The sequence below is a fragment of the Phyllostomus discolor genome, chromosome 6 (assembly GCF_004126475.2).
Source record: "Phyllostomus discolor isolate MPI-MPIP mPhyDis1 chromosome 6, mPhyDis1.pri.v3, whole genome shotgun sequence".
Lineage (NCBI taxonomy): Eukaryota > Metazoa > Chordata > Mammalia > Chiroptera > Phyllostomidae > Phyllostomus > Phyllostomus discolor.
In genome coordinates, this window is record NC_040908.2 from 164,122,437 (window position 1) to 164,143,535 (window position 21,099).

Here is a 21,099-nt window from a genome sequence, read left to right on the forward strand (position 1 = left end):
GTGCCCCCTACTGGGGACCTGGCTCGAAACCCAGGCATGTGCCCTGACTGGGAATTGAACCAGGGGCCCTTTGATTCACAGGCTGGCACTCAATTCACTGAGCCACACCAGCCAGGGCTGATCTTTTTCTTTTTTTTTAATCTGTGAACTTTTTTTTTTCATTGCTCTTATAGAGGGAGGAAGGGGGATAGAGAGAGAGAGAGAGCGCGAGAGAGAGCGAGAGAGAGGGTGGGAGAGAGAGAGAGAGAGAGAGATGATATCTAGAGAGAAACATCTGTTGGTTGCCTCCAGTGCAGCCTGACTGGGGATTGAACCTGCAACCCTTTGGTTTACTGGACGCCACTCTAACCACCTGAGCCACACTGGCCAGGGCAACCACTGACCTGTTCATTGTCTCTGTATATTTCCATTTTTTGATGCTACTGTAAATGTTAAATGTTTATTTCTAGTAGCTTATTGCCAATATATACAAGTGCAACTCTTTTAAAGATCTTATTTATTTTTTAGACACGGGGAAAAGAGGGAGAAAGAGGGAGAGAAGCATCGTTGTGAGAGAGAAACATCAATTGGCTGCCTCTTGCATGTTCCCCAGCCAGGGACCATCCCTCAACCCAGGCATGTGCCTCCACCGGGAATCGAACCAGCAACCTTTTGCTTTGCAGGATGATGCTCAACCACGTGAGCCAGAAATGCGGTTCTTTTAAAATACTGCTCTTGTAACTTGCAACCTGTGAAATGTATCTCAGTTGTAGTTGCACTTGGATTTTCTCCATGAGGGGTCACTGGATACTTTTGGGGTCCGAGGTTTGGCTGCTGTGCAGTGGCCACTGTGTTTGGGCCAGAGGGGAACAGTGGGAGAAGTTGGGCAAAGTTACTTTAATGAGTGAGCCGGCTAGGAGTGGGGGGGCGTAGGGGAAATGTTTCTCTGCAGCCACAGGTTCCGCAGAGGTGGCTTCTGTCCTCCCCTGGCTGCCGTTTCTCCGTTGCTGCTTAGCGTGGATATGCAGGAGGTGCAGGGGCGCCTTGTCCGCTCTCTGCCCTCTCTCAGTCCTCGGGGGCCTGGAGCGCGACCATCTGCTGCTCCTGCCCCAGTTTCCTTTTCCATCTACAGGAGAAGGACGAGCAGGGTTTGAGTTGAGTTTGGTTTTTTTTTACACTTGTGCTCAGCTGTCCCACTTGATATTCCAAACTGCCCACTGTTTTTAAGAGCTGAGAGTCTCAGAAAGGATTCCGGGGGACTCAGCCTACGTGTGAGAACAGGACCCAGGAGGCCCGGGGCCCCAGAGACCTGCGTTCTGGCCTTGGCTCCGCCAGAGTGCTGCCGAGTGACCCTAGGTAAGTCCTTGCTCTCTCCCCTGGGCCTGGTCTTCTTTTGTCAAAGGAGGCTGGAGCAAGGAGATGGGAGTTTCTTGTAACTCTGAGGGAGGGGAGGAGAGGGAAGGGGAGGGTGCAGCCCGCCTTATCTCCAGGTCCTGAATCTTGCTGGGCCGAGGTTGGCCCTGGGTCTCCGGCAGGAAGAGGGTGGCAGCCACAGGGGCCACTCTGTAGATGCAGAGAGGCAGGGAGGGGTAGAACTCAGCGGTCCTGGCCGCTAATGGGCTTAGGCTGCTGCCTGTGGTACCCAAGGCTGTTGCCATGGCCACGCCCCTCTGCCTTGGGGGAGGAGAACTTGGGTGAGGCTGAGGGGTTGCAGCAGCCCCAGCTGTGCCTGCCGCTGTTGCTGTTTCTTTTCACATTCCCCGCTGTAGTGCCCAACGCTGGCGTTGACCTTGGCTGAAAGGAAAGTGGGGAGCAAATGGTTTTGGAGCCAGGAAGCGTGGGTTCCAGCCCCGATATGAACCTGCTGTATGATTGTCAGTGAGTCCCCAACCAGCCTCTCCTCTGAACTCCAGGCTGTATAGCTGACTTCCTCGCTGACACTTCCACTTGGATGTCTAAAAGGTCAAGGGCGAGGAACTCTTCATTTCTACCCCCGAGTTGGCTCCTCCCCCGGGTTTCCCCATCCCAGCCATCCAGTCTCCCGGAACCAATGCCCATCAGTTCACGCCAGGCCATTTTCATTTCTTGCTGTGGCCGGACTGCCGTGCTAATGCTGCAGCGCTGACACCGCAGCGCTGGGGGGCGCTAACGCTGCCGGCACTAACGCTGCGGTGCTGTTTCCGTGGGGTCCCGACCCGTCTTCCCATTGCTGTCCTTGGTCTTGGGCCTCTGTGCCCAGCCTGTTCTGTAAGAGGAAGCCGAAGTGGTTTTTTAAAACCATAACCCAGGTCATATCATGCTTAAAGCCATCCCGTGGTGTCTCACTGTGCTAGAATGAAGTCTGGCCTCCCTGTAAACCCCCGCATGGTGGGTCCCTGCCCGCCTCAGCTGTTGTCTTGTGCCGGTCCCTTTGCATTTCCAGTGAGGCCTTCAGACTGACTGCTGACCTTTGATCTTTCCTGGTCGTGCGAGCTGCTCAGCCACTCCCTCTTCCGCTGCATTTTTTTTTCTTTTAACCTCAAGTGCAGAGGGTTGAGTGAATTATAATCTTCAGTTCATGATGATTATAATCCATCATTTGGAGTTATAGGATGATGGCGTTATCATCCATCATTTGTCCTTTATTGCCTCCTTAAATTTCTTTAAAAATTTATTGATGAGGGAAGGAGGGAGGGAGAGAGGGAGGGAAAGAGAGAAAGGGGAAGGGAGAGAGAGAAACATGGATGTGTTGTCCCATTTATTTATGCAGTCACTGGTTGCTTCTTGCGCGTGCCCTGACCGGGGATTGGACCTGCTCCTTAGGGGTGCTGGGACAACACTCGAACCAACCGAGCTATATGGTCAGGGCTCCCCTTTAAATTTCTATAAATTAACTTGGGGGAGGATGAACATCTTTATCCTATTTCATTCTAAACAAGAGTGTGGAATGTCTCTTCACTTACTGAAATAATTCTCATGATCTTAAAAGAGTTTCAATAACTTCCTCCGTGACAGTCTTTGGTGTCCCACAGTAATTTCCCAGTAGGATCCAGCTTCCGGTGTTATCTTGAATGGTATCTTCATTTTCAAAGTTTTTCTAGGGTGTTTCTCTATTTTATTGCTTGTAAGTTATTACTCTCGATGTTTGGGTAATTGGATTTTGTATCCAGCATCCTTGAGGAGTTCGCATTAGTTTCAATTGCTTGTTGTTTTATTGGTTCATCTAGGTAGATGATCATATTCTCTCCAAATAATGACATCTGAAACACTTCTCTTCAAAAATTTTAAAAAAGACTTATTCATTTATTTGTATTGAAAGAGAGGGGAAGGGAGGGAGAAAGAGAGGGAGAGAAACATCAATGTGTGGTTGTCTCTCACGCTCCCTGTACTGGGGACCTGGCCTGAAACCCAGGCATGTGCCCTGGCTGTGAATGGAACCGGCGACCCTTGGGTTCGCAGGCCAGCGCCCAACCCACTGAACCGCACCGGCCAGGGCTGAACATTTTTTCTTTCCTTTCTTTTCCTTTGCCAGCAGAGCAGTGCTGGCCAGCAGCCGCCGGGCTGTGTTAGACAGCAGAGTCTGAGGCTGAGGAGAATGCACACAGCGTTTCCCATCATGTCCACACTTGCTCGGATGCCCAGGTGCTCTGCCCACCTCTCCGGCTCCCCGATTTCCCCTAGATGGGCGGCGTTGTTTTCCCTTCCTCTTCTTCTAGCTCTTCGGTATTTTAAAGGATATTTAAAAATACTTTATACTTTTTGGGGAGTTGTTTTCAGTGTTATTGTGTTATTTTCATGGAAATAGAAGTTCTTTTTCTATTTGATTTCCAGAAGTTTTTTTTTTTAAATAAATGCTGGGTACAAATCCTTGAAAATATCTTCTTTTACTCCTTTCACCTTATTTATAGGGAAACAGATGGGCAGAATTAAAAAAAAACATTCAAAGTAGAAAAATTTATCAGTGTTCCTTTTTTGGCTAACCCTTTTTATGTCTTCAGAAATCATCCCCTCCTCAGCAGAAGTTAGTTTCCGTTCCAGGGTGAAACGTAGATTGCATTGGGCTTATTTCCCGTGTGAGGGAGTAGGTGCGTGGCACTACTGACTGACCATTCTGTATTTCATCCAGTCGCATGCCTCCTCTGCAGGAGGCTTGCTCCCGTGTGTGGGTCTGTTTCCAGGTTTGCTGCTCTTTTCCGCTGGCCAATTTGTTTCCCTTGCTCCCTCATCCACTGTCTTAGTTGCTGTAATCTTATAACTATAGTATTTCCTATAATATGCGTTTATAATAGGGCTTGATTTCTGGCAGGGCCGATGCTTCTATCTTGTTCTTTGTAAAAAAGAACTTAGTGATACTGGGCCCATAGCATGTTCATATACATTTGAGAATTTCCTCACCAGTTTCTTGAAAATATCCATGGAGCCCTCGCTGGCATAGCTCAGTGGATTGAGCACGGGCTGCGCACCAAAGTGTCTATCACAGGTTCGATTCCCAGTCAGGGCACATGCCTGGATTGCAGGCCATGACCCCCAGCAACTGCACATTGATGTTTCTCTCTGTCTCTCTTTCTCCCTCCCTTCCCTCTCTAAAAATAAATAAATAAAATCTAAAAAAAAGAGAAAATATCTATGGAGATTTTTGTCTGAATTGCATTGAATTTATAAATTAATATCGGAGTCATTGACGTTTTAGATCATCTTATGCCAATTATGAGAATGCCAATTATGAGATTTCCTGTCCACAAACATAGTGCATTTCAGTTTTCCTTAATACCTTTCACTACAATTAAAGATATTTTCTTGATACAGGAATTCTTTTTTTTAAAGATTTTATTTATTTATTTTTAGAGAGAGAAGGGAGGGAGAAAGAGAGAGAGAGAGAAACATGAATGTGCGGTTGCTGGGGGTCATGGCCTGCAACCCAGGCATGTGCCCTGACTGGGAATCGAACCTGTGATAGACACTTTGGTTCGCAGCCCGCGCTCAATCCACTGAGCTATGCCAGCCAGGGCTGATACAGGAATTCTTAAAAAGTTAAACTTTCTAATTTTTACCAGAGTAGAAAATGCAATTATTTTATTTATTGACCTTGTATCCAGCCACCTTGAAAAGTTTTATTATTTATAATGATTTTAGATTTTTCTATAGAGAACTGTATCCTCTACAAAGTGACAGTTTGATTTTTCCTTCCTAGTCTTATTTTTGTTATTTGTTATGTTTTATAGTTAATTTTTAAAAAATCCTCACCCGAGGATATATTTATTGATTTTAGAGAAAGAAAGGAAGGGGAGAGAGAGAGAGGGAGAGTGCGCGAACATTGGGACGACACTGCAACCCACTGAAGCACCCGGCCAGGGCTGTTATTTGTCATTCTCCCCCCCTCAGCCCCTCAGCACAGCCGCATCCCCATCCTCATGCATAATGTGGAACGGGGGAGGAGTCGCAGGCCTGTTCCTTGGGTTCCCAGGTTTAAAAGGAATACTTCTGATGTTTCACCGTTAAGAATAACATTTGCTTTGGGTTTTTGGTAAATGTTCCCTATCAAGTTAAAATTCCTTTTATTACTCTTTTCTTAAAGCTCTTTGTTTTAATGGCTGTTAATTTTTGTTAAGAATTTTTCTGCTTTTACTTCAATGATAATCTATTAATGTGGTGGTATTAACATACGACCGACCACCTTCGCTTTCCTGAGATTAATGCCCCTTGGTCATAATGTATTATCATTCTTAGACATCAGTGGATTCATTTAAACACGTTTTGTTTAGGAGCTTGCACATGTTTATGAGTGAGACCGGCCTGTGGGCTTCAGCTCCCAGCCATCCTCCTTTGGTTTCAGTGTAAGCTGTCCTCCTACAACGGACTCGAGGTAATTCCCTCTTTTTCTCTTTCTTAGAGAAGTGTTTTTAAAATATTGGAAGATTTGTTTCTTAAAAGTGTGGCTGAACTCACTTGTGTTATTCTTTTAAAAATATTTTATCTCCTGGCTGGCGTAGCTCAGTGGATTGAGTGCAGGCTGTGAACCAGGCATCAATGCGCGGTTGCTGGAGGCCATGGCCTGCAGCCCAGGCATGTGCCCTGAGTGGGAGTTGAACCTGTGATGCTTTGGTTTACAGCCCATGCTCAATCCACTGAGCTATGTCAGCCAGGGCTCCCTTTATATATTTTTGATTGTTGTTACCAGGGATTTGTCCATTTCATTGATATTTCCTTTCTTTCTTTTTTTTTTTAAGAAAGATTTTATTTACTTTTCAGACAGAGGGGAAAGGAGGGAGAAGAGAGAAAACCATCGATGTGTGAGAGAAACATCAGTGGGCTGCCTCTCTGAGGTCCCCTAGTGGGGACCTGGCCCCCAGCCCAGGCATGTGCCCTGACCAGGAACTGAACTGGTGACCTTTCGGTTTGTAGTCCGACATTCAACTGCCGAGCCACACCAGCCAGGGTTCATTGATCCTTTCAAAGATCAACTTTTTGTTTTGTTGACTGTTTTTTTTATATCTTTGTTTTCTGTTTAATTTATTTCTGGTACTATTATTATTATTCTTAGCTGTGTTTTACAGGTAAGGAGATAACTGAGCATTTGGACTAGTTACTTTACATACCAGAGCCGTATTCTTTTTTTTTTTAAGGGAAATGCTGGATGCAGCTACTTCTTTTTTTTTCTTTCTTTTTTTTTTTTAGATTTTATTTATTTATTTTTAGAGAGGGAAGGGAGGGAGAAAGAGAGAGAGAGAGAAACATCAGTGTGCGGTTCCTGAGGGCCAAGGCATGTGCCCTGACTGGGAATCGAACTTGCGACACTTTGGTTTGCAGCCCACGCTCAATCCACTGAGCTACGCCAGCCAGGGCCAGAGCCATATTCTTAAACACTGTACGTGTTTTGGTCTTAGAGTTTATTCTGACTCCTGTTAGCGTATCTGCCTAGCTTTCTTCTGGTTAGTGCTTTCCTGGTATGTCTTCTTCCACTCTCCCACATTTAACATTTTCCTGTGCTGACATTTTAGGTGGGCCTCCTGCAAACATCATCAACTAAATTAAAAAAAAAAAATCAACTGGGAATATCTCTGCCTTTTACCTGGTAGGTTTAACTCATTTACATTTCTGTGGTGACTGATATATTTGGAGTGAGTGATACCATCTTATCTTTCGTCTTTAACTCATCCTAATTTCTGTATGTCTTTGCCCTCCTTTCTTGTCTTACAGAATCACCGATTGACCTTGTGCCATTTTTCCTGGAAAGCTTCGGGCTCTAGGGCCTCCTTGTCCGGGCCCAGGACGCCTCCCCCGCACTCTGCTCACCGCATCACTGTGGGCGACAGCTCCCTGGTGTACAAGAGGAGGCAGTTCAAGGAGCCAGTCTCACAGCCTTTTCCCGACACAGCCATTGTGATGTGGCGGAACAACTGGTCTGGAAGGAAATCAGACTGACGATAGGGGTGCTGGGGAAAGTTGGGAGGCGCTTTGGGTCTTTGCTTACCCTTTTAGGTAGCTGGCTTGGGCCAGATGGGGGTCTGGGTTTGGGAAAGGACCAGGGTGGGGGCGGGAGTGGGGCACGTGCTCACCCTGGGGTATCCTAGCACAGGCTGGAATGCAGATCCCTGACGGCAGCAAGGAGGCTGTTTGGGCAGGCCTGTGGCCCAGTGACCTGTTGGCCAAGAAGCCCAGGAAATGAGATAAGGTGTCTGCACTTGTGAAGAGCACCTACATCAGGCAGATGTTGACCCCACAGCTTTGCAGACTCACGATTAAGCCGAGGTAGCCGAGGTCGAGTACGGACCTGGGGCAGAAGCAGGGGGACATGCTTTGGGTGGTAGCGGTGCCACCTCTGTGTGGGGGCTGCAGCTGGCACGCTGCTCTTGCATCTGCTCTTTCTTGCAGGACTTACATCAGCTGTGTGGGTGGGTTTTCCCCTTTTGAATGCACATTAAAAACTCTTTCCTTAATTCTAAAAGGCAGTATTCATTATCTACCATATATTAGACTGCATTTTAATATTACCCAGGAGAAAATAACGTGTTTTAACTTTGCCGTAGGTCCTCCCTCTCTCCCCTGACCCCCAGTCCCTGTCTTGAGAGATTGGCTTTGGATGGGAGCTGGCTTTGATTGGTTCTTTGTACCGGGAGGGGTTGTTTGCAAGAGACCTCACCTCCTAGGGATTCTCAAGAAACAGCTGATGAATTCTAAGAAAGAAAGGATTCATTTTTTTGCTTTGTTGAGTGCTGTATGTCAATTTACAGCTAGAGATGCACTCTTGGGAGGTTTTAGAGGTTGTACGGAGGAAGCATTAGGAGAGACAGGGGGAAGAATCCATAGCAGCAAGCCATCGATTGGAGGGATTTGCTGGAGTTGAGGGAGAGCAGAAATTGCCTCTCAACGTCTGGCTGTGTGGCGTGTGATGTTAGCGTCATGTCTGTCTCCCCATGGAGTCTTCATGAGATCAGCACAGCTTTGTGACGTGTCGTGGGGCAGCGTGGAGCCTCAGAGATGTGGTTAGGTGTCGCGTCCTGCCTCAAGGCTGGGCAGGGCACAGTGAGAGGCTGGCCATGGAAGACAGGCGTCTATGAGCCACGCTAGAATGAAGAACTATACAGAATAGTATTGGCACCAGACTGGGCAGAGAAGTCGGTGGGACTGAATAGTTCAGAAACGGTGTGTGATAAGGGTGATGTTTCACGTTGACCAGGAAAGGACGGGCCGTTCGTTAAATGGGTTGATATAATTAACTAACCTAGAAAAAAATAGACTACCTCCTCTCCTTTATGTTCCTCTCTATCTCAAATGAATTGTCACAAAATATAAAAGCCGAGACAAATATGAACACGCTTGAAGAAAATCTAGGTGAATAGTTTTGTACTAAGGATATAATCTGAAACACGGAAGCTGGATTTTAAAAATAGGTAGATGTGTTTATGCAAAGCAACAAAATGTCTCTATTTTAAAAAAGTGATAAGTCTAAAGAGATTTTAAAATGCAAAAAATATTGACCATATGCGGTACTAGGTTAGTATCTTTAATGTAAAAGAGGGTTCTTACAAGTCAATAAAAAGAAAAAAACGGACAAGGGGTATGAATAGGACGTTTATAAGAAATAGGTAAAAATCATATGAAGAAAATGTTCAAGTTCCTCCAGAATAAAATAAATGTGAATTGAAAAAGAAGATACTGTTTTCTGCTTCTCGGAGCAACAGTACTCAGTGTGGATGAGGGTCACGTTTGTGAAATATTTACTTACTGGAGAGAAGGTTGGTGTGTAGACAAAACTGAAGTCTGTTTTAAAACTAATGCCCCTGAACCCTTAGCCCCTCCCATTTCCCCCTGGGTGGACTCTGGGATGGGCAGAGGCTGTGGGTTAGTCACCAATGACCGTTGACCCTTCCCGCATCTTTTAGCCCTTCCTTGGGGATGAGGAGGCCTCAGGGTTATTTACCTTTGAACTGACCCTGGCCCCGGAGCCTCTGGTTTCTGGCCTCCTGGCCCCTCCCCCCTCGGTCCTCTCTGCCTTCCTCGGTGGGAGGGCCTGAATCACGGGAACACAGGGTCAGCTGTGAAGGTCTGCGTTTACTGGTTTGGGGTGATGCTCATGAACTATATTCAGAACAAATGCCTGTGATTTATGCTGCATTTTTGCAACTACATGTGATATAGATTACTGTGCATTTGCCTGTTTCAGGCATGTGCAAACGGTAAAAGTCTGGATGAGCCCATGCCAGCATGTTAACAGTGACCGTTTCTGAAATACGGGATTAGAAAAGCCATTAAAATTTCGTTCTGTTGCATATTCCAGCTGCCTAATTACTTGACCCACATGGATTTCCTGCAAGTTTTCCCACAGAGGTATTCTAGAAATATGTAAAACAAGTGAGATCAGGGCCGTACCTTTGTCAGCTGCAAATGACTGTGGTGCCAGGGACCTGCTGTGCAGTGTTTGGGAAGACCTGGTGGCCCCTGGACTCCAGGAGGGGGACCAGCCAGGAGACCCACTCAAAAGACCCTCTCTGCTGGCACGGCCAGCGGAGCAGCCGCTGGGAAAGCCCACGTGCGGGCCTGAGGGCAGTGCCGGAGGCGGAGGGCAGCCCTGGGCCGTTCCGACAGCCAGCAAGACACCAGGGTCCTCGGTCCTACACCCTCAAGGAAGTGAACTCAGGCAATGACCTGGCTGAGTTTAGAAGTGGATTCTTCTCAAGTCAGGCCTTCAAATGTAGCCCACCTGACATGTTGGTTTCCGCCCGGCGGGGCGCTAAATATGTGGTGATGCGTTACACGGCCATCGGAGACACCTTCGGGGGAATGGGAATGCTGTCATACAGCTCTTGGGGCCAGGAGGTCAGGGCTCCTGCGGGGAGCTGAGCTCGGAGGTCTTGGAAGGGAAGGGGAGCACTTGGCTGTTTGAGGGGCAGCTGGGCTTTCTCTGGAGAGGCAGGGAGCCCTCTGAGGCTCCAGGGTGCCTATGTACTTTGCCACTTGCTGGGGGACACCCCCCCCCCAGCCTCTTACCTTCCCAGTCTGCTCTGTTTTCTCAATCTGCTTCTGTCCATCAGTCTGTCTGTCTCCTGCCTGCCTGAGGATGGAGCGCCCACGGCGGCAGGAGGCAGAGGAGGAGGTGGCGAACGGCGGGGAGCGTAGCAGCTGCAACGTTGAGGGCTGGGCCGCATTCATCCTCAGGCCCTTCCGCAGGTGCATGTGAAGCAGCTGCTTGGGTGCAGAGGGCTTAGGTCCAGGCCTCCCGGGCAACTCCTCCTCCCAACCCCTGTCCTGGGAGGCACAGGTTCTAGGGTGATGGGTCAGGGCGGGCAGAGCCCTGGCGGGGTGTCGCACGAGGTCCCAGGGCTCTCCCCTCCCTACTCAGCTTGGCTCGCTCTTCCTGCTTCCCGTTGACCCAGGCCACTCTCCATAGGGCCCTCGGGGAGAGGGGCAGCCTCCCCAAGGCGGAGGGCTGACTTAACGGGGGACCTGTGGGCGGAGGGCCGGGGCGGGGTTGCCTTCAACCTGTATTGATAGAGTTGTGGCTGCCTGCGAAGGGTGCAGACCAGAGAAGGAAGACACCTTGGAGGGATGGAAAGGATTCTGGGCTGGGAGTTAGGACCCCTGGGTTCTCCTCCGAGGGTTGCTATTGTCTTCGTGTTCCGGGAGCCATGAGATAACAAGTTCAACCTTCTCTGGTCACGGGGTTCCCCATTACCAGACTGAGCCTTGGTTCTTTTTGCTTTGGCCTGCGGCACTAGGAGGGAAGGTAGGTAGGTAGGTAGGTAGGTAGGTAGGGGTGGTCTAGGATGCTCTGTCCACCTGTGATTGTGAAGCCTCTGCCCTGCCCCCAGGCCCCACACACCTGGAGTAGATGAAGGCGACAAAGAAGGGCAGAGAGACCAATGGCTGCAGGTGGCGCCAGTAGGGCACAGCATAAGCCATGCCAGGTGGGGAGAACTGGCAGAGGCTGCAGACTAACCCAAATAAGAAGCTCAGAACTGGGCCGGCATGGATGGGCAGCCACTCCAAGCCTGGGGAGAAGAGCAGAGCTCAGGCCAAGGTCAGGGGCGTGTGAGTAGACACGTATGTGAGGGTTAGTAGTCATCTCCAGGTGAACGAGGACCCTCACATCAAAGCAGAAGGGCCCCTCTTTCGAGCTCAGTCCTTCTGTGCATCTCTGCCCTCCCCTCCCCACCCCGGAGGGTAAGGCAAAGGTGGTTTGATCAACAGCACCGTTCAGTGTGTGTGTGGAGCCAGGAGTAGGCTGGAGGGCTCTGAATCCCAGGTGCGCTCCTGTTTCCCAGAGTCTAGCTCTGACATTCATATTACCTGGCTTCTCCCAAACATCCTTTGCTCTGCCTATGGCCATTCCACTTGCACTTCCTTCAACTCATTTTAACCCAACAAGCAGTTAGGGCTGGCAACTCTGTGCCATGCCCTTTGCTTGGCCTGGGGAATCTGTAACTCCTTGGCAGTTCCCCCAGTAGACTTCCAGCTCTGAGTTCACGGGTAGTGTCCACTAGTTCACTCCTGTGTCCCCAATGCAGAGTCCAACACAAATTAGGTGCCTCTTAAAACTGTGTTAAATAAATGAATGATGGATCAAAGGCTCCCAGTTTGACCTCTCTGTGTAACCCCACCCCCCAGTCTCTATCAAACATTTACTCAATTCATCCTTTCAGTGATCCCCAAATATCTGGGAGGCATTCCAGCTTCCAAAGATCAGAGCCACCAAAGAGGTCACCATCTTCATTTCTTTCTTCCCTGGGCCCTGCCTACCCCAAGGGAGGCCTTGGTAGGTATGGGTGCTGGGACAGGTGGTCTCAGCTTTGTACTCGGAAGGAGCTGAGGTCTGAATTGGTCTGGTCCCCTGCTCCACTGAACCCACAAGCCCAGCCCACCCAGGGCCCCTCTCTCTAGGTGTCAGGGAGTTGGAGGTGAGGCCCCTTATAGCCACGCTTGAAGGGAAGCGGCGAGTGCAGTAGGCTGTGAAGTTGGGTGTGAAGGCAGTGCAGGCCTCTGACCCCGCTACCTGCAGGTAGCTCCAGGTCAGTACCTCCCTGTGGTCCACCCTGTGGGGAGAGGAGAAACTCAGGTTCAAAGAGCACATTGCTTCCTCCCTGCCCAGTGTCCTTGTCTGTTTCACGCTTGGTGCCCCGGGCCATCTAATAGTTTTTGTGCAAGGCTGCTCATGTGTGACCAGGAGGTAGGTGCTGAGACGGCAGTCGGGGGATAAGAAGGCAAGGGCTGGAACCTGGGCGCCCTTGCAGTAGGCCCAGGCTTGGGCTGCCGCTGTCCAGGGTCCTGACACATCGGCACATGGGTGGAGGGGCCCAAATACTCTCCTCGGAATCACAGGGGTGTGTGGAAACTACTCAGATGCCTGAATCCGACTCAAGGCCTTCTGGAAGTTAAGCTAGAAATAGGATTTTTAGCAAGCTCTTAAGGTTTGGGAGCTGCTGCTGCAGGATGTGGTGGATTCTCTGATGGTTGGTGGAGGATCTCTGACAGACCTCTGCTAGGAGACAGTCTTTTGTAATTCTTAAGAAATTGAGGCATAGTTGACATGAAACATTGTATTATTTCAGGTGTACACCACAGGGATTCAATAATTATATACACTGCAAAATGATCCCACAATAGGTGTACTTACTATGCATAGTTATAAAATTTTTTTTTCCTGTGATGAGGGATTTTTTAAGATCTACTCTGTTAGCAACTTTCAAGTATGCAGCTCGCTATTAATCACTGTAGTCACCGTGCTGTCCATCACATCCCATGACTCATTTGTTCTATGACTGGGGGTTCGTACCTTTTGACCCCTTTCTCCCATCTGGCCAGCCCTCAGCCCTCCGCCTCTGGCAACTGCCTACCTGTTCTCTGTATCTGTGAGTTTGGCTTATAGATTTGTTTTGAGAAACCTATGCAAAGTTGTTGCTTTTGCAAAATGGATCTGACTGTGGCTTATATGTTATGAAGAATAAAGCTGCCCTGGCTGGTGTGGCTCAGTGAATTGAGTGCCAGCCTGCAAACCAGGGGGTCGCCAGTTCAATTCCTGGTCAGGGCACATACCTGGGTTGTGGAACAGATCCTCAGTGGGGGACACGCAAGAGGCAACCACACATTGATGTTTCTCTCCCTTTCTCTCTCCTTCCCTTCCCCTCTCTCTAAAAAAAAAAAAGAATAAAGCTGATTTTGTGTATTTTTGATCTGCTATGACATTTCTAAAACTGGCAGATTTTATGCTCTAGAAAATTGCCTCCTGTTATCCACTCCATGATCTGTTTATGGTCGTGGGCCTGCAAGATAGTCAAGGTTAGGGTGATCCCTACTGAGTTCCAGGCACTAACGTAACCTTCACTATAACTTTCTGGGGTTAGGATCATCACCCTCATCTCATAGGGGGAAAAACCAGATCAGTCAAAGAGAGGCTGTGCAGCCCTCCCACGGACACACAGTTAGCGGTGGAGCTGAGCCTTTCTCCGTGCTCTCACTGACCCTCAGGTCTGTGTTTCCGTGACATGCACAGGTTACACACAAGGCAGAAGGGGCGCCAAGTGGCCTCTTCAGGGTGTCAGAAAATCTGGATTCCTGTCCTGCTTTTGCCACTTACGAGTTGTGTGACTGTACCTTTATTTATTTATTTCAAAGATTTTATGTATTTATTTTTAGAGAGAGGGGAAGGGAGGGAGAAAGAGAGGAAAAGACACATCAATGTGTGGTTGTCTCCCACGCGCCCCTACTGGGGACCCAGCCCACAACCCAGCCATGTGCCCTGACTGGGAATCGAACCAGTGACCCTTTGGTTTGCAGCCCATGCTCAATCCACTGAGTTACACCAGCCAGGGCCTTGTGACTGTACTTTTAAAAAACATTATTTAGTTTTTTAAAATGATAAAGGTAATAAATTGTTATAAAAGTCCAAATGTATAGAAATGCAGAGTGAAAAGTTCTCTTCTTGCCAATTCCAATCCTCAGAATTAACAATGGATAGCTTTTCTTTTTTGATCCTTCTGGACATTTTGGGCAAGTTATTTAACATCCTTCAACCTCAGTGTCCTTACAGGTAAAATGCAGATGATAGCACCACCCTTGCTGGCTTCACAAGGGTATTGCAAAAAGTAAGTGAAAGGAAGTTAGGTGTGGAAAGTGCTGATGGACTCCGTTAGGCTTTCCAGATGTCACCACACTCGAGTGGATCAGTCATGTGTCCCTCCCTGGATTTTCAGGGATGCCAGTCTCCCCCCGTGTCCAGCCTAGAGGGCCCATGCCTTTGCTCCTTGACCCAGCTTTGTCCACCACTGACCTGTCTACCAAGTTCCCAAACACCAAGTCTCCAAACAGCATCCCTGCCGTGAAAATGAGTAGGGTCAGCTGGGGCAAGTTCTGGTGTGCGCACAGGAGGTCCCACTGCGAGGAAGGAAGAGCTGGGGTCCAGAAGAGCTTGGCTGGTCCCTGGGAAGCCCTGCTCCCTCTCTCCCGGTGGGACTGAGGGTCTTGATTTGAGACCTGCGTGTCAGGAGTGCCTCTCTCCCCCTACCAGGCAATCTTTCTCATCACGTTATTTCAAAACATGTGAGAGGTGCCTTTCATGGTGCCTGCTTAGACACTTCCTCCTCTTCTGAGCACTGACCCCTCAATCTCCTTCAGGGCTCCTGAAGCTATCCCTCCCTGGCACACCTGAAGAAACCTGGCCCTGGAGCTGGCTCGAGCTAATCAGAATCTTTTGATTATTAATTTGGAAATGTGACTCAGAGAAGCAAGACTTGTCGGGACACCTGAAGCTGGGATGGGATGGCTAAGCTTTGGCACGATATGGAAGTGGAGCTGAGAAAACAGGAGAGAAAGAGTGAGAGGCGGAGACAGAGCATGAGAAACATGGAAGAAAGAGAGAAGAGGAGGAGGAGGAAGAGGAATGAAGTATCGAGTCAGAGGGAAGTCGGGGGAGAGCCCAGTCAGCACCAGAGAGGTGGAGAGGGAGAGTCCAGCTTTCAGTCCCCTTCAGCTCCCTGATCCCAGACCCTCATGAGCCTGGGCCCACATTCTTTTTTTTTTTCACTTTTATTTGTTTTTTATTTTTTTATTGTTGTTCAAGTGCAGTTGTCTCCATTTCCCCCCCACCCCAGCCATCCCCACCTCCCACCCTCGATTCTACCCCACTTTGGCTTTGTCCATGTGTCCTTTATACATGTTCCTTGACAACCTTTCCCCCTAATCCCCCCCATTACCCCCTCCCCTCTGGTTACTGTCAGTTTGTTCTTAATTTCAATGTCTCTGGTTATATTTTGCTCACTTGTTTGTTTTGTTGATTAGGTTCTACTTATAGGTGAGATCATATGGTATTTGTCTTTCACTGCCTGGCTTGTTTCGCTTAGCATAATGCTTTCCAGCTCCATCCATGCTGTTGCAAAGGGTAGGAGCTCCTTCTTTCTTTCTGCTGCATAGAATTCCATTGTGTAAATGTACCATAGTTTTTTGATCCATTCATTTACTGATGGGCACTTAGGTTGCTTCCAGCACGTGGCTATTGTAAATTGTGCTGCTATGAACATTGGGGTGCTAGGTTCTTTTGAATTGGTGTTTCGGGGTTCTTAGGATATAATCCCAGCAGTGGAATTGCTGGGTCAAAAGGCAGTTCCATTTTTAGTTTTCTAAGGAAATTCCATACTGTTTTCCACATTGGCTGCACCAGTCTGCATTCCCACCAACAGTGCACTAGGGTCCCCTTTTCTCCACAATCTCGCCAGCACTTGTTTGTTGATTTGTTTATGATGGCCATTCTGATGGTGTGAAGTGGCATCTCATTGTGGTTTGAATTTGCATCTCTCAGATGGCTAGTGATGCTGAGCATCTTGTCATATGACTCTGTGGGCCTACATTCTTGACCTTGAATTCTGTGAAATACTCTTTCATCCTTCCATTGACTTTCCATACACACATTTGAGAGAGTTGTGGTTATCTGCATCTTTCAAATAAACAGCAATTGGATAGTACAACCTATAGTTTATATTTTGTGGCCATTTTAATTAATATAAGGAAAAAGCCCATCATTTTGAAAGTACTGTCTCTCTACTCTAGATGGGTCAGAATAGCTCTACAGCCTGCAGGAGAGCCACCCTGCTGATGGACATGCCATTAAGATTGAGTTGAAATGATCAATAGATATGGCATTTCCTTTACAATTAGGAGCAATTTTTTATACTTTCAAGTGAATTTTTAAACTGTCATTTCTTTTGCTCATCAAAAAAAAAAAAAGATAAAGGGGCTCAAATGATCAAGGCAACTGGAGACCGCCCCCTGATGTGTGTTCATGTATACCCAAGATTTGGCTGGGGAGAAATCCTTATTTCCAAATACACTAATTACTATAGGACTTTTAATATTCTGTGGATGCACATACCACACGATGTAAAATTTGCAATGTCAGCATTCAAACACTTTTCCCCAAAGAATGATGGACTTTATTGCTGTTTTATTTGAACAACTGTTCTCCTGTAATTCTATGTGTTGTCTAATATGGCTTTTATCTGGAACTGATTCTGGGGCTGTGTCCAGCTGAGAATTCATGTTCACAGTACTTTGCTGGAAACACATGAGTGGAATGTGCCTGTGGAGATGGACGTGGGAAACGGTGAGTGAGTGAAGGTTATTGTAGCCTGGAACGGAGAAATGAAAGGATAAGGGGCAAGAGGGTGTGGGAAAGAGGTAAGGAGTCAGGGGGGTGCAAAGGGAAGGGCTTCTGTGCAGTCTATTATGAGATCTGTACGCAGTCCACATTAGAAATGGACCAGTGAGTACAGAGTTCTCAGAGTCTCTCTGCCTGTGGTTTGCTGTAAGGTCTCGTCACCTGCAAAAGCAAAGGTTGTTTGGGGCTTACACCACCATCTGTGTTCTCTTCATGTGCACCTGGAATCCCTGAGGATCAACTATTTCTGTGTGCTCCTGGGCCTCTTTTTTTTTAATTCTCACCTGGGGACATTCTTTCATTGCTCTTTAGAGAAAGAGGAAGGGAGAGAGAGAAACATAGATGCAAGAGAGAAACATTGATTTATTGCCTTCTGTATGCATTCACACTGGGGATTGAATCCGCAACTGAAGTATGTGCCCTGACCAGGAACCGAACACACAACTGAAAAGGACAATGCTCCTGGGTCTCTTGTGTAGAGAAGTACTTTATTGGGAATAGGAACCAAAGTCTAGGAATAGGCTTTGAGGCAGACTCAGAGAATCGCCGCCTGGCACGCTCTGAATGGCTAATTTAATGAAGGCTACGATAAACGACAGATGCTTTGAGGTTGGCCTCTGGGGAAGGAAAAGGAGAAAAGCACAGAGAGCAGAGAGGTGAAATGGCAGCTCTTAATCATCTGCAGAACAGGAAGGAAGAGGAGATTCAGGCTGGGTCATTCATAATAACCCATGCCCTCCCTGCCCTGTAGTCTTTGGACCGAGGGGTGGGCACATGACCCAAGCCAGCCAATCAGTCTTTCCTGGAATTTTTCAAATTTGGAGCTGGGAGACAGAAACCTTTCTCTCTGGTGGGGAAGTCATTTGGAGTGAGCCCAGAATGATCTGTGGCCACCTTGTGAAGGATCGTGTACATTGTGGACATGCCTAGCATGCAAAGAAAAGCAGAGATGAGACCCAGAAGGGTCCTGATGACACCCCTAGTTCTGGTGCCCACAGTTCCTGGAGCCATTTCTGCCTCTGCCCATCTTGTGGTTTGGGCATAGGAGCCTTGATGCTCAAATTAGCTTGAGTTGAATTACAGTCACTTGCAAATAAGAGTCTTGACTAATATGGTACAGATGGAAGCTGCTAGTTGTTGCCCAGGATATTTTAGTTCAGAAGAAAATAAGGAGAAGTGCTCAGGGTTTTTATTATAACCCACAGCCAGCCTCTTTTTCTTATTATATTTATTGCTGTTTTGCTTTGTACTCAGAGTGCTGAGGTAACCCTACGGATGTTGGGTCATTTTCCTTCCAAGGAGCAAGCTGGGACTTTTCTTTCTCAGGTGACCTGGGGCCATTGGGCCTGGGTGGAGTGTCTTCATTGTGATTAAGTGTCTTGCTTAAGCAGCCCCTGTTAATTGGTGAGCTGTTTCATTTGCTCACAACTCAGGAGGTCCAGCCTCACATTGGGTTATGCATGTAAGCTGCCTGTTACCTGAGTGAATTGTTTTCTGGTGCAACTCTAGGCTTTGACATTATTGGTTCAAGGAAGAGGTCGTCTGGCTGGCACTTGTAAAAGAAGACTGTTGGCATCCCAGGCCTGTGTGCACCAGTGGGTGATGGCCCCACCCCCGGTGTCTACTAGGAGAAGATTGGATTATTCTCGGCATCTCCATACATCTCGGGGAGTGGCCTACCTGTGCACCTGGCCTTGTCAGTCATTGAAACCAACAATGATGAGATTACTATCCAGTCTTTATTTAGAAGAAGGTCCAAGGCATTTGTGTACCCAGATTCTTAGTTCTAGATGGCAAGAGATCTGAGCTTTTGGACCAAACTGCCTGCTGTTTGAACAGAAGAGCAAGTGCCGGGTTGATGTTTCCTGGAATACTGTTGACCTTGGCAAGCAGAGTGTAAAGTTTTAAGAAGGGAAACGGGGAAGCAGATCTGGAAGGACTGGTAAGACCCAAAGTTTGGGTGTGTTGATGTGGATGTCTCAGAACTTGGGCTGAGGCTGGAGAGTGATGAAGAAAATCCCCCACACCAGGCATGGGAGGGACAGCATTTGATATGGGTGTGTCTCCACAGCAGGGAGACTAAATTTGGTCAGTTTCAGACAGAGGCCACATCAGGCAAGTTTGAGGACCATGCCTGACCACAGTTCCTACTCAGGGCATCTTCTCGGCATAGCCCTGACTGGTGGGCAAGGGGGTCACATGATCCCACTGTGCTGCCTCTTGCCATGGTGATTAAATGAGGTGTGGACATCTAACTGGGCCAGTTGTGGGAGGGGATGAGCCCATCAATGTGTTATGCTGAGCCAATCAGAGACTTTTCTGAGAGTTTGATTTAAGACACACAGAAACATTCCGGTTGTTGGCAGACCCTAAGTCTGAAAGGTCATGGATCAGGGCTGGGACAGGTGGTCCTCTGGCAAGGTGAGCACACAGAGGAGATGGGCGGAGAGAGGACGGGAACAGAGTAAATGTACAGAGACGCCTCTTGTGTTCCGGTTTCTGGTTCCAGTTTCCATGAGGCCTGGACACACTCCATTTCCTGTCCTTGGATTTCCTAAAATCCCTGTAGTCGTGCAGTAATCCACCCCCCTTTCCCCCGAACAAACTGGGGAGAGCTTCTGTTTCTTGCCACCAAAAGACCGTTAACTAGAACAGCTGCTAAGAACATGGTTAATATGACAGGTACAAGGTACAGAATTCAGCTGGATGAACCACTCTGCAGTCTGGGGTGACTTTACAAAGGCAGGCGTGTGTTTTGGGGGGAAGGGGTGTTCAATTCCTACAGATGAAAGGACCCCCATAACCCTCTTCTCCTTCCTGTTTTTTTCTCCCTTGGCTGGTCTCTATCTCCTGGCCCCAGTTGCTGAGAGCTCTTTCTAGATGAACTCAGAGGCCGTTTTTGTCTCTAGGACACTGAGCTGAGACTCCCCTGCTCAGGAATACCCCTGTAACTCCCAGCCACCTGCATGTCTCCTTTCCCCCTCCCTCTGTACCGTTCCCCCCCCCCCCCACACACCAGTTCCCTACCCCAGGGAAAGCAAAGGAAAATATTAAACTCCCAGAACAGCGTCTCTCTCTGGTGGGGGTGAAAGGGCAGAGCACACCTTTCCTCAAGGACTTCCACGTCTCTTCTATCAGGAAGCCCCCAAACTCCAGCCACTGTTCTCTCACATTTGGGGCGAAGCTCCTCACAGCTCCAGGCTCTTCCCACATTGAGATACACTCAGGTCAGGGTCACGTGGTCTGTTTGGGGATGGTAAGATGGGGATGCAGGGATTGGAAGGGGGCGAGGCAGGGGCCCAGGTGTCCTCACTTCGGTCACGATGGCGGAAGGGGAGGTGCTCTTGCTGTAGATCCAGCCACTGGTGCAGGGCTCTGTGGCTGCTGTGCCCTTGATGTCTGTGCCATTGGGGAAGGGCCGTCCCCGTTGTGGGGAGGTGAAGCAGAGGCAGGACTCGGGCTGCCCCTGCCCGTCCAAGGGCGGCCAGGCGTTCAGCTCCCCATCCTCACTGAGGTTGGCATTGGCAGGCAGGTGGCGGTGATGGGTGAGGATGGTGGTGGTGAAGTTCTGTAGGGTGATGTGGGAGGTCAGCAGGAGCGGGGGGAGCAACAACAAAGTCACCTGGATCTGCTGGAAGCGGCCGACGTCCCCCCCAGCTGCTGCAGGAGGTCACTGAAGGCCATGAGGCAGGACCGCTGGAGCTGAGGCCTCCTGCTCCCACACGCAGTTCCTGTCTTTGGGTGTGGGGTGTGCGGGAGGGTGGGGGGTGCGGGGGCCTGGGGGGGAGCGAAGAACCACCCTTTGTCTCTATCTCATCAGTCCGGGTCCGCTGTAGCCCCGGGCCTCCTGACGGCCAGTAGCAGTTTTTACAACTTTTTTTTTTCTTTAAGGAATCAAGTTAAACTACAACTTGAGAGTAAGACATTCAATTATTAAGACTCACTGCATTAATGGTTTCTTCAAGGGGATGTAAGGACAGGTCAGGTCTGAGGAGGGT

At 48.6% G+C, this 21,099-nt stretch overlaps 1 protein-coding gene across 1 annotated transcript; it reads right to left on the reverse strand.

Moving 5' to 3' along the window:
- Positions 1–1,044: 1,044 nt before the first annotated feature.
- Positions 1,045–20,800, reverse strand: LOC114499142 (solute carrier family 22 member 6-like). The gene is given in 10 exon segments (XM_036030018.1): positions 1,045–1,105; positions 1,459–1,542; positions 7,252–7,360; positions 7,696–7,729; positions 10,447–10,720; positions 11,279–11,447; positions 12,196–12,488; positions 14,723–14,826; positions 20,415–20,747; positions 20,750–20,800. Coding segments are annotated over 10 exon segments (1,497 nt in total). The 5' UTR covers positions 20,786–20,800.
- Between the last annotated feature and the right edge of the window lie 299 nt (positions 20,801–21,099).